General features: G+C 42.5%; 1 protein-coding gene across 1 annotated transcript; it reads right to left on the reverse strand.

Moving 5' to 3' along the window:
* Positions 1 to 2: 2 nt before the first annotated feature.
* LOC115481118 (olfactomedin-4-like) lies at positions 3 to 23,982 on the reverse strand. Its single transcript, XM_030220150.1, has 5 exons — positions 23,902 to 23,982; positions 22,279 to 22,431; positions 14,008 to 14,220; positions 8,551 to 8,701; positions 3 to 1,975 (listed from the first exon to the last, which is right to left on the reverse strand). Exons 1-5 carry the CDS (start codon positions 23,959 to 23,961, stop codon positions 1,131 to 1,133), a joined length of 1,422 nt encoding a protein of 473 aa, XP_030076010.1. The 5' UTR covers positions 23,962 to 23,982; the 3' UTR covers positions 3 to 1,130.
* Positions 23,983 to 26,003: the final 2,021 nt, after the last annotated feature.

The raw sequence follows: 26,003 nt of genomic DNA on the forward strand, positions 1-26,003 counted from the left end.
AGGCAGGGGGCGGGCATGAGTGGGGGGGACCCACTGAACTGGTCTGCACAGGGCCTCGCAATTGCTAAGACCGGCCCTGCAATCAGCTTTTCAGAATGCTCATGAGATGTGTGTAACATAGGTGTACAATAAATTAAACTAATTTATCTCATGCATAGTCATTGTGGATATCCTAAAAAGCCAATAGTAGAACAGGCTCGGAAAGTCCTCTTTTTATCTCGAATGAATGTAAAGAAAATGATTCTTGAAAAAGTGTTTCTCCCACCAATGTGGAGTACCTCTCAGCCTCTGGGTCTTCTCTCCCAGTCCTCGATGGCTGCCAACAGAGTCAGGTTTTCAGGATATTCCTATTGAATATGCATGAGAGATTTGCATATAAAGGAGGTAGTAGGCATGCAAACTTCTTTCATCCATTTTCATTAGGAATGTCCTGAAAACATGACCTATTGGAAGCTCTTAACTCCTGAGAGTGAAGACCAGTGTCATGGCATGTCTGGTTGTCAGGAGACCCAAACTGAATTTATTTGGCATGGATTTGTATGCAGTGGAGGCATGCATGCAAATCTATCTCATGCATATTGTGGATATCTTGAAACACAAACTGAGTAGAGGTTATTCCAAGACCAGCTTGAAAAAAAACACTATCTTAAAATGTCAAATGGGACAGTTATCTACAATTCACAAATTGTAATTATAATGAAGATTCAACTCAGTCAGCAAAAGCAGAGCAGACCTAAATACACAACAAGGTTACCTTAGAATGCTTATAAATTTATATAACTGTAATTGCTTATGTAACCAGTTGTTAATTCTGCCTTTGTACTTCCTGAGGGTTTGCCTTGGTTTCTTAAGTTTGTAAACCGCTTATAACTAGATGGTACTTGTGGTATATAAGTATAATGTAATGTAATATCCAGGTCCTTGGGGACAGGCTGATCCAGCCTAGTTTTGTCTAATGACATCTCTGAGTATATAGTTCTGCTTTTTGTAGAGAGCCTGGGGTTACACATCCATAGATGCAATGAGATTGGTAAATTCAAGATTGGCTCAGCTTGTATTTAATGACCTGGAGCCATCAAGAGCTCTATCCTACACACCAGACCCAGTTGTGGCCCTCAGCAGGGAGTCCCTCACTGTGGCTCTGAGGATGGCAGAAAAGTGATATCATATGTGACCAGATAGCCATCATTGTACATATAGAGCTTGTGGTCATTGGGGTTGTATTGTAGGCTCTGAACTGTCTCCATCATCTTGTCCATCATGATACTCAGCTTCCCTTCTTTCCCCGTGTTGGTGTCATACATGTAGAAGATCTCTTCCATGCGTGTGTTTACAGGTCTGGTGGCATACAGCACCCCACAGACCATGAAAGCATTGGTGACCCCAGGCTTGTACTGTGCAGTGACCCAAGTGCGCTCAATAGTGAAGGAGGTGACATTGAGTTTTCCAATCATAATGTTGCCGGCATTTTGTTCTGTGGAATACAGCACCCACAACCCTTCTTCATCAGCAGCAAAGTCCATATCCTGGTAGGCAACTGCAGCATAAGAGAAGCGGTTGTTGTAGACGGCGTCAGGCAAGGCCTGGTGCTGTACTTCGTTGGTGTCCAAGTTCATTCGGCACATCTGCTGGGAATTGTAGCAATTATAATAAAGGGAGTTATTATAAAGGGTCATCCCACTACCCTGTCCACAGTTGCTATAGTCATAGGTACGTGAATAGGAGTTGTACTTGGAAAGGGTCTTGTCACTGGGGCTCTTGTAAAGCAGGAGATCATCATAGGCAGTGTGGAAGCGAACAAGCTCCATGAGCCTTGCATCGGTATTCAGGGGGGCAACCCAGAACTGATCTTTGTTGCTGGTTTCCACAAATGAGTCCTTTCCCCAACCACCATACTTGTAGCTGAAGCCCCTCCAGTTCAGTTGCACCACAAATGGTTTAGTCACATTTATTAGTCTCCCGTGGTCGCAGGTTCCTATGCCAAGAAAGAAAAAAACAACTATCAGTTCGTCAAGTGTGATGCTATAAATGAACTTTAATTACCTGTTCCTTGGGTTCCCCCTTGAAAAGACTGCATTCTAGGTTTCTTTTTTTCTCTTATAATTTCTTTGCTGATGTGAAAGCTATTTCCCTCTGCTGATCCTATAAGGTTCAAGGTTGTATTTATTTGATTGACTGCCTAGGGCCAGGCCTTCCAAGTGGTTTACATTCCAATAGTGTCCAATAGAGTAACTAGAAATACAATCAGATAAAACAGGAGATAACAAAAAGACAGCAAGTTTGTCATGTTCCACTAGACCCCGAGGTCTGAAGCAGTCCACCTCCACGTGTCAATCTAACTCATGTGTTAAAGTGGAATAGTGGGAATAGAAGGAATAGAGGGAGGGATAGTGGGAACAGAGTGAGGAGTGGGCTAATGGTTAGTGCAGCAGTCTTTGATCCTGGCAGCCTGGGTTCAATTCCCATTGCAGCTCCTTGCAGCCTTGGGCAAGTCATTTAACCCTCCATTGCCCCAGGTACAAAAGTTAGGGACAGAGAAAGTACCTACATATAATGTGTACAGCACTGCATACATCTAGTAGCACTATAGAAATGATTAGTAGTAGTAGAATAAATGGGTCTTTAACATAACTTTAAACTGGGGAAGGGAGCCCTCCATCTGTAATGGAAGGGGAAGGGAATTCCATAGGGCCAGCTACACTAAAAGTTGATTTCCAGAATGTACCTAATGGCATATCCCAGACCGAAGGAACAGTCAGTAGGGGTTGGTGACTAGAGCGCAAGGCCCTTGATGGACTATAAGGCAGAAAATACAGAGAGAAAAATGAGGGGAGAATCCAAATGTAGAATCTTACATTTCAGCAATGAAATCTTGTATATAATACAGTATTCCACTGGAAGTCAGTGTTTGAGTTACAGTAATGGAGTCACATGGTCAACCTTTTTAGCATTAGTGAGCAATATGCCAGGAATATTTTATATTAATTGCAGCCTCCTGATCTCTCTCTGGCCAATGCCTTCAGGAGTGCATTACAATAGTCCAGGCATGTAATAACAAAGGCATGGATCATGACCTGTAGTGCAGCCTGGTCAAGCAAATGTCGAACAAACCTGATCCATCTTAGGTGAAAAAAGCATACCTTAACAGTAGATGACACATACATTTTGAAGGAGAGAGTAGAGTCCAACATTATCCCTAAAATCTTGATTGTGTCACTAGCCTGCAGAGTTGGCGATACAGAAAATTGTTGACCTCCCCTCCCTACAAAATAGTTCAAAGTGTGTCTTTTGTACATTGAGCAGCAGTATGTTTGTCCTAAGCCAAGCTTCCTCTTGGAGTAGTTTAGCTCCAACCACTGCCAGTGCAGTGGTATCAACCAAATCAAGGGGTGCCAGCATCTGGACATCGTCGGCATTGATATACGGTATCACTACTACTACTACTACTATTTAGCATTTCTATAGCGCTACAAGGCATACGCAGCGCTGCACAAACATAGAAGAAAGACAGTCCCTGCTCAAAGAGCTTACAATCAGACCCAAAGACTGTATTAAGGAAGCAAATGGGGGCATATATATGTTAAACAGCATAGGCACAAAGAGAGATCACTGTGGGTCTCCACAAGGGAGTTCAAAGGGAGCTGAGAGTTCATTTTGCCAAGTGATGTGGTATGTCCTAACAGAAAGATAAGAGCGGAACCACTGGCGCGCTTGGTTTGCTATCCAGATGAGTTAGGAGCAGCTCATGGTCTACCATATCAAGTTTAGCGATTGAAGGAAAACAATTTTGTTGTTGACCAATTCCAAACTGAATGTTAAGGAGCATATCTAACATGGCTGTCTCGGTACTGTGTATCTGATTGAGACGTAAAAGCTTATGAAATTCCACGTAGTCAGTCAAATAATCAGCTTCAACCTATTCAGTGACTTTGGAGAGAAAGGGAAGTTGGGCTATCGGCCTGTAGTTCGATACCAGATCCCTATTCTAATGGGAGGCTTTCTGTTTTGGCCATTTAGTAGGTGTATTCCACACTGATGGAACCAGACAGACCCTCAACATTGCTGGTCTGCACCATTCGGGTTATAAAAGGGAGAAACAAGGCCGCAAATTGCTTTACTAATGATGTTGGCATAGGATCTAAAAGTGTCATAGTGGTTCTGACAGTGTGCAAGGCGTGGTCCACTGCTGCTAAAGTTGGAATCTGATGCCCCGAAGGGAGGCCAGCACTCTGCGCATTGGGATCCACCAGAGGCAGAGCTGGGGAAGCTGGAGGAACCGATGGCTGAAGCCCAGCCATTCCCTGTGTGAGCAATGTTGGAAGAATGATTGGAAGGCTTCACAGCAGGTACTGCTGGGTTGATCAGTGGGGATGATTCCGAGTCTCGGACAGAACCCTCAAGTGACCATCACAGGGTAGTAATTTTCGAGTGAAAATATGAAGCTAAGTTATTGACTGTGAGAGTGGAATACAAGCAAACTCTCAGGGACAGGGCAATGAGATCATTCAAAATGGAGTACAGTTTCTTAGTGTTTGGTGCCCTACAGATCATATCTGAAAAACACGGTTTCTTAGTAGCACTAATCTGCTGCTTGTAGTAGTGAAACAAACTCTTAAATCTTCATCGGCAATCCTCAGTCCTATGCCTCTTCCAAAGCTGTTCAGAGTGACAAAACCGTTTCTGTGTCAACATCAAATGGTCTTGGAACCAGGGTTTCTCCTATCTTTGGGCTGGTTAGGGACTAAGACTAAAGATGATAAAGCTTTGTTGCATTGGACAGACTGCTCTTCTAATTTTAGCATGTTAAAGAGTCAAGTCAGCAATCCAAGCCCCAGCCAGAGATTCTGCTGTAACAGCTGCTAAATTATGGCTAAAATTATGTTTGGTGTGACCTATTCTCGGGGCCTGCAAGCCCCAGACTAAATGTGATTAGGGCATGGTCTGAATAGGGTAATGGGTGTATTTCTATAACACAGAGAGTGAAACTATGCTCTGTGAAGAGAGAATAATATCCAGCATTTGCCCTGCTGTGTGTGTGGGACTAGGGGGCACACAATGAAGCTACTAAGTAGTAAATTTAAAACAAATTGGAGAAAAGATTTCTTCACTCAATGTGTAATTAAACTCTGGAATTCGTTTATCAAAGAATGTGGTAAAAGCAGTTAGCTTAGCAGAGTTTAAAAAAGGTTTGGCTAATTTCCTAGCAGAGAAGTCCATGAGCCATTATTAAGATGGAGTTAAATTCACTGCTTATTTCTAGGAAAAGCAGATACAATTTATTTTACTGCTCTGGGATCTTTCCAGGTACTTGTGGCCTGGATTGGCCACTGTTGGAAACAGGATACTGGGCTTGATGGACTCTCTTATGTTATGTAAGAACATGTAAGGACTGATCTACAGCTATTAAAAACACTGTATAAAGTTCAAGGTGCCGAAGAATCTTCCAAATGTAAGTTTATATCTCCTAGAATGATTGAATAGGGGGCCTTAAATGCATGATGAGCAATAGCTGTCTACAAGTCCAAAATGGAGCCTGCTATAAACGGGGGAGGATATCACAGCAGAAGTAGATCAAACCGTATCAGGCTCCAAGAGATAATGGACTTTGTATCTAATCACCATTCCCTGAGCCCTAGAAGTGACAGGCTTTGTATGTCCATCACCCACAGGCTAACAATACCAAATAACTCTCTTACTACCAAACTATAAATTTACACAGTGAATGGAAAGCGGTAGAACTAGAGGTCATGAAATGAGGCTGCTTGGTGGTAGACTTAGGAGTAATATCAGGAAGTACTTTTTCATGAAGATGGTGGTGGATGCCTGCAATACCCTCCCAGCGGAAGTGGTGGAGACAAAAACAGTGATGGAATTCAACTGTTTGTGTGGGAGAAGCACAGAAGATCCCTGTAAAGAGAGAGGATAGTATCAAATCAAAACTTGGCCGTGCTTAAACAGGAACTCCAGTAGACGGGAAGTAAGGCCAGTGCAGGACACACTTCCACAGTCTGTGTCCCGAAAATGACAAAGACAAATCAGGATCAACTAGGTATATTTTATAATCATATTCATATTATATGCCAGTGATCATCATTAATTTGTAAGTCGGAGCCACTTTGGATCCAAATAAGACGAAGGAGAGCCTCCAAATATCTTCCCATGTGGAACTGCCAACACTGTTGATCAGTGTGTCTCAATGGCATCCATCCTCACTTTCAAACTTTTCACTAGGGGTGTCCTCAAGGAGGTGAGTATTTCTAAATGTATTCTCTTTGTCTATTGAAAATGGTTTTGTTCTTCAAGCATGTGGCTCTTCCCCCATCCACTTACTCTTTTCTATCGTGAGCTTGGTAGAGAGATAATAGCAGAAAAAATGGAAAGTGGATAAGGCCCACTCCAGAGGTCTCCAGGGGCCACCATTGGCCCCCAGGCCTTGCATTAAATAACACAGTTATATGCTAAGAGTGGGAGTGATATCTATCTCAGCAGTGGAGGGGAAGACATTTTGAAGGTGAAATTAATAAGTAAAATGTTGTTAGTTAGCAATATTGTTGAATTGATCTCATCTGCCATTTGGATGATTAAACCAACGAGATCTAATGTGGACAAGTGCAAAGTGATGCATATTAGGAAAAATAATCCAAATCATAGTTACTTGATGCTAGGTTCTACCGTAGAAGTCAGCACCCAAGGAAAAGATCTAGGTGTCATTGTGGACAGTACGTTGAAATCTTCTGCCCAGTGTGTGGCAGTGGCCAAAAAAGCAAACAGAATGCTAGGAATTATTAGGAAAGGGATAGAAAATAAGACAAGGAATATTATAATGCCTCTATATCACTCCATGGTGTGACCATACCTTGAGCGATAGCAGAATTAGAAAAGGTTCAAAGATGGGTTACCAAAATGATTAAGGGGATGGAACTCCTCTCATATGTGGAAAGGCTTAAAAGGTTAGGACTCTTCAGCTTGGAAAAGAGATGGCTGAGGAAGGATATGATTGACGTGTACAAAATACTGACTGAAGTAGAATGGGCAAACGTAAATCAATTTTTCAAAAAGTACAAAGACTAAGGGACACTGAAGGAAGTTCCATGGTACTACTTTTAAAACAAACAGAAGGATATATTTTTTCACTTAATGAATAGTGAAGCTCTGGAACTTATTGCCAGAGGATGTGGTATCAGCGGTTCGTGCATCTGGGTTTAAAAAAGGTTTGGACGAGTTCGTGGAAGAAAAGTCTATAGTGTGCTATTGAGAGACACATGGGTAAAGCCACTGCTTACCCTGGGATCGGTAGCATCAATGTTGCTACTATTTGGAATTCTGTCAGGTACTTGTGACCTGAATTGGCCACTGTTGGAAGCAGGGTAGTGGGCTAGATGGACCATTGGTCTGACCTAGTATGGCTATTATTATGTTCTTAATGAATGTGACTATCCTGTGACCATAATTATAAAACCATTCTTCCAATATTGTATCATGCGTAATTGCCTATATGTGGTTGGCATGGTGGTGAATTGGCGACTACCCTGTTTGTGATGCTATTATTTTATCATGAAGTGTAACATGCAGAGTAGTATGTGTGGCTCTGGCGGCCTCGTTGCGCAGACTGGATGGGTCATGCAGGCCTTTATCTGCCTTCATGTACTATGTTAGTAAATTTCCTGGATGTTGATTAAAAATCCTGTGAATAACACTGTGATATTTTACAAGGTGAAAATCATTGGTTAGAAATATGTTACTTTAAGTGATAAATAAAGAACTCAACTCATTGCAGTGATGGCAAAATTCGCCCTTTCCTTTCTGAGCACACTACCAGAAACCCTCATCCACACTCTTATCACCTCTCGCTTAGACTATTGCAACTTGCTTCTTACAGGTCTCCAACTTAGCCATCTCTTCAATCTGTTCAAAATTCTGCTGCACGACTAATATTCCGCCAGTGTCGTTATGCTCATATTAGCCCTCTCCTCAAGTCACTTCACTGGCTTCCTATCCGTATCCGCATACAGTTCAAACTCCTCTTATTGACCCATAAGTGTATTCACTCTGCAGCTCCTCAGTACCTCTCCACTCTCATCTCTCCCTACATTCCTCCCCGGGAACTCCACTCACTGGGTAAATCTCTCTTATCTGCACTCTTCTCCTCCACTGCTAATTCCAGACTCTGTTCCTTATCTTGCTGCACCATATGCCTGGAATAGACTTCATGAGCCGGTACGTCAAGCTCCATCTCTGGCTGTCTTCAAATCTAAGCTAAACGCCCACCTTTTTGATGCTGCTTTTAATTCCTAACCCTTATTCACTTTGTTCAGAACCCTTATTTTATCATCCTCGCTTTAATATTCCCTTATCTCTTGTTTGTTCTGTCTGTCCTAATTAGATTGTAAGCTCTATCGAGCAGGGACTGTCTCTTCATGTTCAAGTGTATAGCGCTGCGTACGTCTAGTAGCACTTTAGAAATTATAAGTAGTAGTAGTAGTAGTAAGTAGTGATGAGGTGATGTGAGCTGGAAAAATCTGAGGGCATAGAATCAAACCATGTACTCACCATAAGTCACAGGGGGAGGGCTGAGAACTGTCTGATTCTTCTCACAGTCCTGGAGACGTTTCCTCAGGGAAGTGATTTCACGTCGCACCGCAAGCACATTGTTTTTGTCATATGATTCCAGCTGATTGACCATCACTGAAATGTTCTGGATCTGTTTCATGAGGGAAGAAATTTTTAGAGGAGATGGTCATCAAAGGAAATGAAACACACACTTCATTGGATTCAAACAATTGCAACATTAAAAAAAAATGAGTAAAGATTGTACCTGAGTAGAATAGCTTTTATCCTCTGCTGCTTTATTGAAAGAAGCTAACCAGAAAGTAAAGTGGTGCTTTTGGTTAGGTTAAGCAGGTGTATTTCAAAACATCAAATCCAAAAATAAATATAGTGAAGACAAAGGATAACAGACTTGAAACAAACAAAGTTCAAATAAGTTAATTTAAATTAGCAAAGAACTATAAATGTAAAAAAAGCAAATTATCAGCTTGTCCAAACAAAAGTATTCTATTTGATGTTTTGAAATATATTTGTTTTTTTGATATTTAGTTATACAGGTAGGGGTCAATATTCAGTGGAATTTAGCTGGCTAGGAATGACTCCTCCCACTCATTGGATCCATACATGTATTTTCAGCAGCATTATGCAGATATAATGCCCCTGAACATCCAGATAAAAAGCCTTGGCACTATCCTGGTAGTTACTGTTACTACAATAAATGGGTGTTCTTTAAATTCAGTTTCCTTATATGACAAATATAGTTTCTGGGTTACATATACTATCCTGGTAGTGCCATGGCGATCCAGAGGAAGAGTCAGGAGTTACCCAGTCTACTACTGCAGTTACTATCTGGATAAAGTTAGGACTAACTTTATTTAGGGGTCTTTTTACTAAGGTGCTCTGAAAAATGGCCTGCGGTAGTGTAGGCACGTATTTTGGACGCGCACAGATCCATTTTTCAGCGCACCTGTAAAAATGCCTTTTTTTAAAATTTTTGACCGAAAATGGACATGCGGCAAAATGAAAATTGAAGCACGTCCATTTGGGGCCTGAGACCTTACCGCCAGCCATTGATTTAGCGGTACGTGTTAACCAGGCGATAATGGTCTATGTGCATCAAATGCCTTTTACCGCCTGGAAGCACCGCGTGCCAGAAAATAAAAATTATTTTCTGGCTCACGTAGGGGACGCGCATCAAAAATGAAATTACCGCCTAGGCCACATGGTAGCTGGGCGGTAACTCTGAATTGGCGTGCATTGGGCACATGTAGGCTCGTACGCAGCTTAGTAAAAGGGCCCATTAGATCTGAGAACCAATCTGAATATTGCCAGAATGTGGATGAGTAGAGGTGGCCAGGTTATATTCCAGGATATTCAGCAAGAGGATTTGGGTACCGGCTGCCGCTGAATATGCATGTATGAAAAAAAAACATGGCACCTGGCGCTTAAAAAAATCACTGACCACCACAGACTGAATCTTACCCCTGTGGTTACTCCATTTTTGTTTGCTTCTGCTGTACAATAAGGAACAAAGTCTGAAGGTACCTTTTACTCAGAAAAGCCTACCGGGAACTGTTCAGCCCTTGGCACTCAGCGATTTTAAAGCAGCTGATAATTATGGGCTGAACTAGACCTGGATGTTAAATACCAAACCATGTTTTGGCACCATCATTGAATATCCAGGATCTTTGACAGACCCAGAAGTTATGCAGGTGCTGGTTGATATTTAGTGCTGACACCCAGACGAAGATAGGATTGTTTTCTATGCCCAGCTGGTTAGGACAAGACCAGCACTGAATTTCATCAGTGCTCACACGTCTTCCAGCTCCACCCTGGACTCCATCTCCATACTGTGGCAGTCAGAGGGGTATTCAGCGGCACTGACAGGTTATGGCTTCCTTTTACTAAGGTGCGCTGAAATGTGGCTTGCAGGTTCATTTTTCAGCGCACCTGCAAAAAAGGCCTCTTTTTTTATTTTGGACGAAAATGGACGTGTGGCAAAATAAAAATTGGCATGCGTCCATTTTGGGCCTGAGGCCTCACACATTAACCAGGCGATAATCGTCAGTGCACATACAATGCCGATTACCGACTGGTTAGTGCTGCATGCCAGAAAATAAAATATATTTTCTGGCGCGCATAAAAAATACAATTACCGCCTGGGCCACACATTAGCTCCAAATTGGCGCACATTGGACGCGCATAGGTGCCTACGCGGCTTAGTGAAAGGTCCCCTACGTGCGCTGCATCTCCCCTCTGAGCCTGCTGATCAGGGTTTAAGCACGCAGGAATTTCTTCTGCCCCATAACATTCAGTGAACAAGACACAGAAACCAGTAATAATAGCCCATCAAGGCGCTGTGCAAAGAAAGTCATAAAGCAGACCTTCAAAATGGTTTAGAATAGATTTAACCAAATAACCTGTACAGCACTTAATCAAAAAACATCATTCTCGTACTCCATCCACAGACTCCCCATGGGAGGCTACTGTGTTAATCATGGGAAGCCTGTTCAGTGAAGGTTGCCAGATGGAAAAAAATTTTCCCCGCCCCAAACCAGCCCAAAAACCGCACAAAGTCATTTGCATACAAATGACATGATTAATAAATATTAATGAGGTCATTTGCATACAAATGACATCATTAAGCCCACCTCCTGATGTCATTAAGCCCGCCTCCGTGGGGCTTCTATTGGCCACGGCTGCGGAAAAACGCGGCTGGCGAATAAACCGCAGGGTAAAAAATCATGCTCGGCTAAAAAAAATCCTGCCCGGCCAAAAATAAAAGCCGCCCAAAAAAACACAACCCGCACATGGCATGAAAAAGCCACAGCGGGTCACAGAAAGGAGCCCAATTGGGCGGGAAAACCGCCCATCTGGTAACACTTTCTTGATCATGGCAACAGAGTTTTCTGGTGTAAGTAGAGGGGGAGTGAGTTTCAAAGGGCCAAGAAAGTAAAAGTGAAACCACATCTGGGAATGGGAATGGGGAGGGGGTGGGGAAGAATAGTCATCAATGAACTTTGTGAAGATCTAAAGTTCTGTCTGGGTGATACAGGATAAGACAGTGCACTAGTTCCCCCCGATGCTCAGAACTCCTGCGGTAAGCCAACAGCGCTGAAAGAATACCACCATTAGCTCACCAATGTTCAAAGGAAATGGTATGCAAATTATATGTGCGCTGTTCAAATGAAAGCAAGGAGGGGGATGTGCTTGGCACATAGGCAGAAGAGTTAGCGTATTAAGTGCAGCTCTTGTGCACGTGCACCAGGCAAACCCGAACGTGAAGCCCATATTTGTGTCTGTTTTCCGCGCCTTTAAATATAAGCTTTATTTTTTTTTAAACTTGGAAGGCTTATATTTAAATGCAGGAAACAGACACCAATGTGTGCTTTCACTTTCAGGATTAATCGGACTCACGTACATTTGTTTCTCACTACTGGCGCTTAGGGTTTTGCATGGGCTTCTATCTGCATCCAAACTGTATATAAACTGGAAGATTTTAGAGAAAGAATCATGTGAAATCCTCTCTTCAAATCCCCTAATGTCTGCTCCGATCTGGCGTTATTTTTTACAGCCGTAAGGTGACTTTGTTTTGTGCACTGCTCTCTGAGCATTGGGGGTGGGGGGGGAGGGAGAATAGGAAATGCGCTCATTGACATGTATTTGATTAGGAAAATATAGGAAGGGGAATTTTAGACACAAGGGGCTAGATTTTATATTTGGCACCCAAAAAATGGGTGCAGATGGAAAACTCGGCTGCATGTGCTCTATAAATCATGCCTAAAGTTAGGCGCAGTTTATAGAATTCGTGTAGTGCCGTCCTCATGACTAAAATTTAGGTGCAGTCATTTACAACCATGAAAACCTGGAGTAACTTTAAGCACAGAATGAGTTATTCTATAACACTGCACCTAAATTTTAGGAATGCCCATGACCCGCCCATGCTCCTCCCATGGCCATGCCCCTCTTTTGAGATCCATGCAGTAGAATTTACGTGGACTACTTTATAGAATAATCTTAGTGAAAAGTGCATATATTTTAATTAGTGCTCATGGAGGAGTGGCTTAGTGGTTGGAGCACCAGTCTTGATATCTAGAGGTGGTCGGTTCAAATCCCAACTGCTACTCCTTGTGATCTTGGGCAAGTCACTTAACCCTCCATTGCCTCAGGTACAAACTTAGATTGTGAGTCCTCCTGGGACAGAGAAATATCCAGTGCACCTGAATGTAACTCACCTTGAACTACTACTGAAAAAGGTGTGAGCAAAATACAAATAAATAATACTTTAGCATGCTATCTGTGCTAATCTTTGGCACGCTTATTTCACATGCTAGAGCATTCTGCGCTCACTAATGCGGACACTAGTTCAGCGCTAATGGCCTCTGCTACCCACATTTGCTTCTGAACATCGGGACATAGGTATGATCTGTATGAAATGCACCAGCATTGGGATCTTAAATTTAATCCAGAAAGCCACAGGAAATCAGTGCTTCAATCCCACGTTTACTATGTAACCATGGAATAGAGGAACCCGATCAAATTGGTGGACACCTAGCAGAAGTTCTGCCCAAGCAGCACCCACAGTATGGGTGGCCCAGTCAAGAAAGGGGCCCAGTGACCTCCACGTTGATGGGACAGAGGTAGAGCACATCAAGCACCGCATGTTTTGAACCATGGTGCTTCGCCACCTCCCACCAGTTTTCTTTAATTCAATTCCTTGATTCCACTGTCAATCCCACCCCCTGCTGCTGGCAGGTGGAGAAGCATTTAAGCACCTCTTCCTCTACTGCCAGGTTGAAGCTTTGTGATAAGGGCCGCAAAATCATGCAGCCCTATTGCAAGACTTTGGCCCATCAGTAGGAAATGAGCTACTTTAGTGCTTTTCTAGCTACTGGTGGGGAATGACACTGAATAGTTTAATTCAAGGGAAGCAACTATGATCCTTGAAGGCCACTACTGAGTTGGGCTTTCAAGATTTCCACAATGAATATGCATGAGATCTATTTGCATACAGTGGAAACAGTACATGCAAATAAATCTCATGCATATTCATTTTGGAAATCTTGAAAACCCAATTGCATTGTAGCCCTCGAGGACCGTGGTTCCCCACCCCTGGTTTAATTAAAGAAAGCAACACTGTTTAAAGCAATGGTTTTCAACCTAGTCCTCAAGGACCACCTGACCAGTCAGTTTTCAGGATAACCACAATGAATATGCATGTGAAAAAACTTGCATACCAAGAAGGCTGTGCATGCAAATCTCTCATACATATTCATTGTGGATATCCTCAACACCCAACTAGCTAGGTGGTCCCTGAGGATTGGGCTGAAAATCACTGATTTAAGTAGTGGTTACTGCATTCTGCCCTCCTAAAAGCCTATGGCAGGGGGAGAAGGAATCCCCCTTTCACCCTTGGGGATTCCTGCATTTAAATTTATGCCACGTAGTCATACTATATACCTCCATAAAAAGTGTCTCAGCGATGATATTGGATCCATTCAGAGAAGTCCTCAGCTGCACGGCAAGTGACTCCATCTCCTTGATCTCCAGTTTCAAGAGTGCAAAGTCCAGCTCGGTGTAGGACAGGATTCCCAGTTCTACTTTTTCTACCCGGAGGGTCAGGTTGGACAGTCTTTCCAGATACACTGCCAAGGAGCTCCGATAGCTCTGAATCTGGACAAAGTAAAACCACCAAATGCATTAATGTGAAATAAAGAAGATAAAAAGATTTCCATTTGTTAAAATAGTAAATCAGTTTAAAAGCTGCAATTCTCTTTCCCAGGCCTATAGAGCCTGGGCTGCTACAATGGCAATATTTGCTGCCCTAGCCAAGAATAGTACCATAAGGCAGTATTTCTCAACCCAGTCCTTAGGGAACACCCAGCCAGTCAGGTTTTCAGGATATCCATAAAGAATATACATAAGATAAATTGGCATGCACTGCCTCCTTGGTATGCAAATCTATCTCCATGCATATTCTTTGTGGATATCCTGAAAACCCGACTGGCTGGATGTGCCCTGAGGACTTGGTTGCGAAGCACTGCCATAGAGGTTGATATACAAATGATGTATTCAGTTTATTGTGGAAGTTAACCAAATCAAGCTTCTCTTCTGGCTTTAATTTTGTCAAATCACTTGAAGGTTAAAATTTATCTGGTTAAAAATAGGAGGGGCAAGACACATGCGAAGGGTGTGGTTTAACTTTAACTGAATAGCTCAGATATCCAGCAATATCTAGTTAAACGTAGCTGGTTAAGTCCAGTCAGAATAGAACAGCAGTTTTTCTCACTGGACTTAACCAGCTACATTCAGCCAACCAGATAAGTTACCGGGTTAACCTTAAACCACACTTTTCAGCGGCCTGATTTAACCAATCACATTCTTTGAATTTCCATTCAACGATACTAGATAACATCCAGTTTTCTTTAACTAGATATTCCACTGCTGAATGTTGACATCATGGTAGAAGATAGACAAGACCAGTCTGCCCTGTTATCGTTTATTGTTGACTGGAATTTTCTAGACCACCTTATCTGACATGCGGGTCAAGGCGGTTTACATACTAAAAATAGAAAAAGGGAAGAAAAACTCCAATAAAAACAGGAAACCAGCAATAAACCAGAGTCAATTTACAATCATAAAGAAAGTCCAGTCACAAACTCCCTCATTCTATAACATGGAACCTAAATCTATGTGCTGATTCCTTGTGTAAATTGAGGGGTCGATATTCAAAGCAATTTAACTGGCCAGAAATGGCTCCTGGCTGGTTTGATCATCTGTTTGGGGCTAACCACTAATTTTCAGCCAAATAGTGCTGCTGAAAATAACTGATTAGCACCAAACTGAAAACTGCTATTTTGGGGGCATTCCAGGCGTGGAGTCAGCACTTGGCCAGTTAGTGCCAATATTCAGGTTAACTGCATAAATAAGATCACATAAAAGTCAGTCCTATCTTTATGTGATGATAACCCATAGCCGGTTAAATACTGACTATTGCACTTAACTGGCTATGCATTAGCCGACTCCGAAAACCTGGAAATACATTGCCAGTGCCCAGATATGACCTGGCATTGACTTTCAGGATTTAATGCCAACAACGAAATATTAAGCCCTTATAGAATACTAGCACCCATAGGAGGGGGGGCCACTGGAGGGAAGGTAGAGATGCGCTGGACTTGTAAGGAGGACTGAAGGGAAGGGAGATAGATGCTGGACCCGTGGGAGGGTGGCTGCTGGAGGGAAGGTAGAGAGGTGCTGGACCTGTAGGGGGGCTGAAAGAAAGGGAGAGAGTTGCTGGACCCATGGGGAGAGCTTGAGGGAAGCGAGAGATGTGCTGGACCCATGGGGGGAAGGGGGAAGGGGGAGGTGAGTCCGTTCAGAACTCTGCTGCACGTCTTATCTTCTGGCCTGGACCGATATACTCATATCACCCCTCTCCTCAAGTCACTTCACTGGCTTTCGATTAGGTACCGCATACAGTTCAAGCTTCTCCTACTAACCTACAAATGCACTCGAACTGCAGCCCCTCCCTACCTCTCTACCCTCATCTCCCCCTATGTTCCTACCCGTAACCTCCGCTCTCAAGACAAATCCCTCCTTTCAGTACCCTTCTCCACCACCGCCAACTCCAGGCTCCGCCCTTTCTGCCTCGCCTCACCCCATGCTTGGAATAAACTCCCTGAACCCATTCACCAGGCCCCCTCCCTGCCCATCTTCAAATCCTTGCTCAAAGCCTACCTCTTCAATGTCGCCTTCGGCACCTAACTACCATACCTCTAATCAGGAATCTAGACTGCCCAAACTTGACATTCCATCCTTTAGATTGTAAGCTCCTTTGAGCAGGGACTGTCCTTCTTTATTAAACTGTACAGCGCTGTGTAACCCTAGTAGCGCTCTAGAAATGTCAAGTAGTAGTAGTAGTATGAAGGTAGAGGGAGTGAAATACTGAACACACAGTGGAAGGAAGGACAGAAGAGAAAAAAAGAGACACATTGGTGTGGGGAAGGAAGAAAGGGGAGAAGCTGGACACAGGAAGGTATACAGAAACAGAGGGAAGATGATAGGCATGGAGGGGAGCATAGGAACAGGGACACAAAGGGGAGATGCTGCATGGGGATGGTATATGGATACAGAGGAGCAATGCCAGACATGGAAGGGGGTATAAGGACACAGAAGGAAGATGCTAGACTTGGGGAGAATAAGAACACAGAAGGGAGATGCTGAACATGGGGAAAAATAGGTACACAGAGAAGGAAGACGGATGGTGAGCATGAAGAAAGAAGGAATGTGAAATGGGCAGGAGACCCTGGCAAGTGAGTTAAGAGAAGACAAAGGAAAACAGAAACCAGAGCCTGATTTGAAAAATAAAGGGCTAGGTTCTATATATCATGCCTAAAAAATTGACACCGAAAAATATATGCCTAGGCGTATTCTATAAACTACACCTAAAGTTAGGTGCAGTTTACTGAATATGCCTAAATCTAGGCGTAGTTAATAGAATATGCCCAGCACCTGTTTTCTGCGATCATATTTAGTCATGGACCTCACGGCCATTTACACCAATGAAAATCTAGTGTAAATGGCAACGCCTAAATTACGCACGGAACAGGCACATTCTATAATGCTGCACATAAATTCAAGGAACACTCACAACCCCTCCCATGACCACACCCCCATTTCAGATCCACATCTTAGAATTTACGCGCAACACTTCATAGAATTTGTTTAGACAGTTATGTGCGTACATTCTAATTAATGCCTATTAGTGTCAATAATTGCTTTTTAAGTGCAATTATCGACTCTGATTGGCTTATTAAGCTAATTAAGTTGCGCACGCAAATCCAGAATAAAAACAGATTTGGGCGCACATCTTAAGTCACACTAAGAATCCAGGGGAAAATGAGTAGACAACAAAAAGTAGAACAAATAATTTTATTTTCTATATTCTGATTAGAATTTGTCAGATTTGAAATATGTATCCTATCAGAGCTGGTGTTAGACATGGCTAGGGCCCAGGGCAGAAATTTAGGAGGGAATCTCAAAGCCCACTACAAGGCTGTGTCTTCTTCAGCTTCCAGCAGGCACAGGGCTCTCTCTGGCCAGGGGACAGTTGTCCTAGTTGCAACCCCCTAACACCATCTCTGGCATGTGTGATCTTTATATTTTGCAAAGTATAGGAGGAAAAGCATCTCTTTCCATTTCTTTTGGGGTTCTGGTTTAATATATGGTTATCATTTTTGGGTAGCTATTATGTATTTCAAATTTGTATTCTGTGTATGTGACCCAGGTATTCTGTTAGCAAGAATTTTCTCTGCAGCATTGTGTAGTAATTTGGCTTGTTCAGTTTTCCCAATAGTGGAGGGGATATTTGTAAGAGGGGAGGGGAGAGAGGGGTTTTGTTGATCCTTGTTTTATATTATTTGTGATTTATAAAATGACAGTTATACAGAATATTGTTTCTTTTTATACTTTAATAAAATGATTTAAATATAAAATCATAACAGTTCCAGGCTTATGCAGATGGGATTAAACTGAGCTCGTAGGGACAGGGACAGCACTTGCAGGGACAGGACGGGAATGGAAACAGCACTCATGGGGATGGGGGCGGGGATGAGGACAGAGCTCACAGGGATGGGTTGGGGACAGGGACAAACTTTGCCCCTGTGCCATCCTCTAGATCCATCTCCTTATCATCTTGGTTGCCCTTCTTTGAACCTTTCCTAATTCCGCTATATCTTTTTTTGAGATACGGCGACCAGAATTGCACACAATACTCAAGGTGAGGTCATACCATGGAGCCATACAGAGGCATCATAATATACTTCATCTTATTTTCCATCCTTTTCCTAATAATTCTTAGCATTCTGATTCTATAAAAAGTCACCTATATTTAAGCATCGTTTTCAAGCTTACATCTATAGAATACCGTCATCCATGCAGGTAAGTATACAATTACCAAAGCAATTGGCAGCAGTGACCAAGTGGTATTTTAGAATTACATACGCAAATGGCATATCTTGTAAATGTGACAGGGCGACGAAAATGATAAAAGGGATGGAACGACTTCCCTATGAGGAAAGGCTAAGAAGGTTTGGGCTCTTCAGCTTGGAGAAAAGACGGCTGAGGGGTGATATGATAGAGGTCTACATAATAATGAGCAGAGTAGAGCGGACAGATGTGAAGCATTTGTTTACACTGTCAAACAACAATAGAACCAGGGGACACAAGATGAAGCTATAATATGGTAGATTTAAAACAAATAGGAGAAAGTTTTTCTTTACTCAGCGTGTAGTTGGACTCTGGAACTCGTTGCCGGAGAATGTAGTGACAGCAGCTGCCCTTACGGAGTTTAAGGGGGGTTTGGACAGATTCCTGAAGGAAAAGTCCATTGAACATTATTTAAATATTTTTTTTTGGGGGGGGGGGGGGGGTTGCCGGTGTGATAGAGTCACATCCAGGATAGTTGGGTTAAGGCAGTTTCAGTGTGACATACAAGTCCCAGAAGGCATTGCAAGCAAGGAGCCAGGGGGTGAGATGAAGAACCCGGACTGGACTCCTAGCTGCAATAGGGGAAGCCATGGGTGTAAGCTGGCAGGACGTGTAGATTGGCTGCCACTAGGGAGAAAGAGAGATAGGAAACCCTGTGTGCAGGAGCTCATCATTAGTCTAATGCTCAACTCAGCTGGTATGGGTGTGGGGGAAGCTAATGGAAGGAGAATGATTGATTGTGGTAGCAGAAGCCAGGGATTGATCAGGTGGGAAGGAGTCCTAGGGAAGAGAGAAGCAGAGGGAGAGAAGAGGGTAGAGTGAAGCAGATGCAGGCTGAAAATCCTTGGGTAATAGAGGTCCCTAAAGTATTGAATCTACCAGTGAAGCAGATGCAGGGTGGAATCCCTTGGGTACGAGAAGTCCCTAAAGTATTGAACTCTCCTGAAGGTAAAGAGAGTAGAAGGTAGAAACTTCTGCTTTGTGGTTTAACTGTGATGATGAACTGAATTAACTACTTCTATTTGGAATTAAACTACTGTTTATTGTGCAGTGGATAAAGAGCCCAGACTGGAGCTGACTGTGAGCCTGTATTGAATCCTGTTAGGTGCTGATAGCCTACTGCTTAAAGGGGACTATTTGTCACACACTTTCAGGTGGCTTATATGTGCTTAAGATTGAAGGTGAATGCTGCTGTTGGAACTGTGTAATCAGGTCTACTAGAAACCTGTATGGAATAAAGTCCTTAAGATTGAAGTTGCTGGTGGACATTTATTTCTTGAGTGTACCAGGAGCCTGTGGCTGAAGGAGATTGTTCTATCCGTGGCTGCACTTAGAGGTACCTGGTTACACCGGGCTCTTGAAGCCTGGATTGGCCACTATCGGAGACAGGATGCTGGGCTTGATGGACCCTTGGTCTTTTCCCAGTATGGCGGTGCTTGTGTGCTTATGCTTATGACAGGGATGTTCACAAGGGAGGAGTATGGCAAGCCATCGGTGGGCCTAACACAGTGTTTCCCAAGTCTGGTCCTGGAGTACCCCTTGCTAGTCAGGTTTTCAGGATATCCACAATGAATATGCATGAGTGAGATTTGCATATAATGGAGGCAGTGTATGCAAATCAAGTTCATCATTACTCATTGGGGATATCCTGAAAACCTGACTAGCAAGGGATACTCCAGGACTGGACTTGGGAAACACTGGTCTAACAGTTACACGGGCAGCTTACATGTGCGTAAGTGTCCTTCTAGGCAACCCCCCCCCCCCCCCCCCAAAAAAAAAAAAAAAAAAATTTTAATAATGTGCAATGGACTTTTCCCTCAGGAATCTGTCCTAACCCCCTTTAAATTCCGTAAGGCCAGCTGCTGTCACTACATTCTCCCGCAACTAGTTCCAGAGTCTAACTACACGCTGAGTAAAGAAAAACTTTCTCCTATTTGTTTTAAATCTACCATATTCTAGCTTCATCTTGTGTCCCCTGGTTTTGTTGTTGTTTGAAAGTGTAAACAAATGCTTCACATCTGTCCGCTCTAATCCGCTCATTATCTTGTACACTTCTATCATATCACCTCTCAGCCGCCTTTTCTCCAAGCTGAAGAGCCCTAACCACCTCAGCCTTTCCTCATAGGGAAGTCGTTCCATTCCCTTTATCATTTTTGTCGCCCTTCTCTGCACCTTCTCTAATTCCTTTATATCTTTTTTGAGATGCGGCAACCAGAATTGGACACAATACTCGAGGTGCGGTCGCACCATGGAGCGATACAATAGCATTATAACATCCTCGTGTTTGTTTTCCATCCCTTTCCTAATAATACTCAACATTCTGTGCGCTTTCTTAGCCACCGCAGCACACTGGGCAGATGTTTTTAACGTCTTATCAACGATGACTCCCAGATCCCTTTCTAGGTCCGTGACTCCTAACGCGGAACCTTGCATGACATAGCTGTAATTCGGGTTCCTCTTACCCACATGCATGACTTTGCACTTGTCAACATTGAACTTCATCTCCCACTTGGACGCCCAATCCCCCAGTCTCGCAAGGTCCTCCTGTAATCTTTCACACTCCTCCTGCGACTTGATGACCCGGAATAACTTTATATCATCTGCGAATTTAATTACCTCACTGCGAATTTAATTACTCCCATCTCTAGGTCATTTATAAATATGTTAAAAAGCAGCGGTCCCAACACAGACCCCTGCGGGACCCCACTAACTACCCTTTCTCCACTGAGAATACTGACAATTCAACCCTACTCTTTGCTTCCTATCTTTCAACCAGTTCTTAATCCATAGTAATACCCTACCTCCGATCCCATGACTCTCCAGTTTCCTCAGGAGTCTTTCATGAGGCACTTTGTCAAACGCCTTTTGAAAATCCAGATACACAATATCCACAGCCTCTTTAAATTATTGTGTGCCTCCTTTTCTCTAATCCATCCTCTCAAAACCAGCCACCATTCTTCCATTCATTCACCTCCCATCCTTCCCCGTCTATCTCCCTTCTCTTCCTCATTCCACAGACATTCACTCCCACAGACTTTCACCACTTGCCCAATCGAATTGTAGAAAAGTCTGCAAAACCTGTTATATTTGTAAGCTGCATTGAACCTGCTAATAAGTGGGAAAGCGCGGGGTATAAATGTTACAATACAATACAATAGACACACTACTCAATTATCTGGGTGCCTAAATAGCAGTGCTGAGTTATAGAATTGCCGCCTTTGTTATAAACGCTGGTCAGCTCAGGATTTTAGTTATGTGGGTAAAATCATTTGAAAATTATTCTGTATAAAATAGTATGATGGTCACCACTACTTCTACCAAAAGTAACCACCAATTGTAATCCATAAATTAGGAAAATAGCCAAATTGTATATTTTATTAATTGAAGTTACTTTACCAACCTGGTTAGTACACATTACACTGTCTGTGTCTCTCTTACAAATGACCTAACCATGGTCTAAAAAGTACAGCCACTGAACAGTTTTGAGGTTTTCCATGACTTTCTAGATCCTTAGTCTTCGCTCCCAATTCTTAATGACTGTCAACAGGTCAGGTTTTTAGGATACCCCTAATATATTAAGAATAAATTTGCTTGAGATACATTTGCATACAATGGAAGTAGTAGGCATGCAAATCTCTTATGCATATTCTTTAGGGGTATCCTGAAAAATTGAGAAGAGAAGACCAAGATCCTAGACGGATGTCTCTTCAGCAATAACACGATGGACTTGAGATGTTTCTTTACCTTGGTGATTTCTTGCTGGACACTGATGCTCAGGTTGCTAGAGGTGATCTCCAGGAATTCCATTCTGTGCATTGGAAAGGAGTTATCAGGCAAGATCACTGTACACAGGCACTGGCCGCCCTCATCTACTGACCCAGTGACATTATAAGAATCCTGGAAACATAATGAAGAAATGGTTAAGTGTAGAGTCATAATCATCCTGAACTTCTTCCAGCAGCTTTAAAATGGGCAATTTTCTAAAATACTTTTCACTACATAAATGGCTTTAGAAAGTTGTCCTCCCTGTTGGACTTGGATTTGACACACTTTCCATTGCCATTAGTCTGTTTCAACCTAAACTAACTCAATGAAAATATGCTTCAGTAATGGAACAGTTAGGCATCTGATTGAAGAAAGTGGACACCAAGAAATTTGTTGTCTAGTTATTTTGGCTACGAAGGAAGATGGTGAATTGTTGATAACTATGATACTGATATAGGCATGTCTAGAGCAGTTCTTCTCAACCAGTCCTCAAGGCACTCCCAGCCAGTCAGGTTTTCAGGATATCCACAATGAATATGCATGAGATAAGTTTGCATGTGAAGGAGGCAGTGCATGCAAATCTCTCTCCTGCATATTCATTGTGGATATCCTAAAAACCTGATTGACTGGGTTGAGAAGCACTTCTCTAGAACAGGGGTTCTCTTTCCAGTCCACGGGACACACCAAGCCAGTCAGGTTTTCAGAATACCCACAATGAATATCCATAGAATAGATTTGCATACAATGGAGGTAGGGCATGCAAATTTATCTCATGTATATTTATTGTGGGTATCCTGAAAACCTGACTGGCTAGGTGTGTCCCATGCACTGGGTTGAGAAGAACTGATCTAGAAGGATGAGACCATTAACTAAGTTGGGGATCATATCCTAAGTCTTTTCTGTTTTACACATATCAAGTTAGACACTGAAAATCCAAGCACAAGAAAAGCACCAACATCCAAGGAACCAGCACAGAGCACCCCTCCCTCTCCAACTAAGACAGACTAGCACTGCACCTGCTCCCTTTTCCTCTTAGCCTCCTTCCTTGCTTTCATTCATCTTTACCCTGCATTCATTCCCTCTTGTACAAACTACAGCTCCTCATAGACAAAGAATCTTAGGGGCTCTTTTACTAAGCTATGTAGGCCCCTATGTGCGCCAAAATGCAGTTACCGCCCAGTTACCACGTGGCCCTTGCGGTAATTTCATTTTTGGCACATGTCCGATATGCATGTCTGAAAAAATATTTTTTTATTTTTGGGCATGCATAACGGACGCGCGCCAAGTGGCATTTGGCGCGCGTAGGTCATTACCGCCCGGTTACCACGTGAGTCTTTACCGCTAGGTCAATGGCTGGCGGTAAGGTCTCAGACCCAAAATGGACACGCAACAATTTTCATTTTGCCGCATGTCCAATTTTTTTGGGGGGAAAAGGCCTTTTTTACAGGCATGCTAAAAAAATGGATTGGCGCATGCTCAAAATCAGCGCCTACACCACCGCAAGCCATCTTTCAGCATGCCTTTGTAAAAGGACCCCTGAAATTGCTAAAACCAGAACATTCTGATCTGCTAATAGTGTATTATAAAGCAGCAGATACTCACGGAGGGGGCTGCGGTGCAGCAGCCAAGGGTCAGAATCAGGATGAGCAGGGTCTTCTCCATCACTTCCAGACTGTGGGACTGACTCAGTGGGCTGCAGCCTTTTTATTTAAGAAGCTTGTGGGGGAGGGGGTGATTTCATTTACTGGAATTTCCCAGGGATCAGATGTAATCAGACCTCTTGAGAAACTATTTGCATACGTCAAGGAATGAAATTGATTGTTAACTGTAATCTCATCAGATAGGTTAAACTAACTGTGATGAAACCACCTGTGGAATGTGAAATGACCTATTCTTGTACAGCTTTTTATTAGCTGCTTGTTTCTTCAGCATCTGGGTTGCCTTTATGAAGGAAAGACTGTGATGCAATCAAACATATTCAGAGCCCTATGGCTGTACTAAGAGATTTACCCCAATGATATTTAAACTCCGCAGGCAGCACTGCTTTTAAATACAGCCTACGGTGTTTAAACTTAAACTAGGTACTGAATTTCTGGGTGACCACTAGAAGTTATCTAGATACTGCTGATATTCACCACCGGTACCCAAATCGTTTATCGTTTATTTAAACTTGCTATACCACTTCATTACATATGGTATGTGATACTTCATATGTATAGCTGATCTTGATTTGTCCTTTGTCTCATTTGCCTTGAAAGTCTAGGTGGTTAACAGTACTACAATCTAATTAAAAGAAATTCAGAAAAAGAACTCCATCGGATAACAGAAAAGGTACAAGACAATACATATCTTTAAAAACTATCAATAACAGTTTATTGCATTGTTACTCTCTCTACATTCGCCTTCTCACACCACCGAATGGACAATACAGAAAGAGTTATTCCCTTAGCCCGTCTCAAAGGCCATTTTAAATAGACAGGTCTTCAGTGCTGAATGGAATTAGTCATAAGATGGTATTGCACGTAGAGAGAGGGGCAGATTGTTCCAGAAGGCTGAGGCCAAAAAGAAGAAGGCTGACTTTTGTGTAGACTTCCAATTTGCTCGAGATGGACTGGGGAGTGCAAGCCTTAAACTATAAATGAAGCATAGGAATCTTGTCGGAACATACGTAAAAACTGCCAGATAATCTGGTTTATTGGTTTGGAGATTGTAAGCTCTTTGAGCAGGGACTGTCCTTCTATGTTTAAATTGTACAGCGCTGCGTAACCCTAGTAGCGCTTTAGAAATGCTAGTTAGTAGTAGTAGTAGTAGTAGGAGAGCTTTATGAATCAATGTCAGGAGGTCCCAGCAACCATTTTAAGACTGGAATTGGCATGGACAAGAGCAAAGTTTGGCTGCTGATTTGGTTTTGGTCAAAACTGCGAACCCCTGTTTCGGTTGCCCTCTACAAGCAGTGTCATTTCCCACCTTTTCCCACCTTACAGCCTCTAGTTCTATGGCTTCCTTGTTTTTGGAAAAATTTTGTTTGTTTATTAATATCCTTCAAGTATTTAAACATACGAGGCATTTAAATCTAGATTTTCAAAATGTAAATTAAAAATCTCCAAAAAATGTAAACTCTTCTGAGCTATAACTTTAAATAAAGATCTAAGCATGATCGTGTGTTAACTAGGGATTGATATGAGGCAACATCCTGTATGACTGTGTAGAGGATAGACTTAACACCCAAGAGGTATTCAAGGCCGCCTTTCCAATTGCTTTGATAAACTTTAACTGACATTAAATTTTATGTAAAATCAATACCCCACCACTCTTCTAGAAGACCAAGACTAATAAATAACCCTATAACCTGGGGGTATAAGAGCATGCAGTCTGGGACCACCTTCCTGATTTAACTATGTCTCAGTAACAAAGGCTAAACCATAGTCTGTATCCCCTAGACTAAATACGATATACAATAAAACAGAAGAAACCAGTCTTCGCAAAAAAAACAACAGAAAACCAAAACAGCAAAGATGACTCACAAGAACAGAAATAAAAATAAAATAGTACAAAAAAATAAAAATTGTCAAAATGTAAAAATAATCACAGAATATGTATTTAAAAATATAAATACATTAAAAAGACAACACTGTGGCCGAAACACAGCTGTGCCGAGTCCCTGCTATCTTATGACTAATAAAGTTCATTTTTTAAATTTTCAC

Source organism: Microcaecilia unicolor, chromosome 11, assembly GCF_901765095.1.
Source record: "Microcaecilia unicolor chromosome 11, aMicUni1.1, whole genome shotgun sequence".
Classification (NCBI taxonomy): Eukaryota; Metazoa; Chordata; class Amphibia; order Gymnophiona; family Siphonopidae; genus Microcaecilia; species Microcaecilia unicolor.

What these genes read in the sequence shown, in the direction of transcription:
- LOC115481118 (XM_030220150.1), bottom strand. Translation starts at nt 23,961, where the DNA reads ATGGAGAAGACCCTGCTCATCCTGATTCTGACCCTTGGCTGCTGCACC. An exon ending in GCTGCACCGCAGCCCCCTCC is followed by an intron (nt 22,432 to 23,901) that starts GTGAGTATCTGC and finishes TTATGTTTCCAG; the next exon opens with GATTCTTATAATGTCACTGG. An exon ending in CCCTCCCCCTGTGACTTATG is followed by an intron (nt 1,976 to 8,550) that starts GTGAGTACATGG and finishes TTCTTGGCATAG; the next exon opens with GAACCTGCGACCACGGGAGA.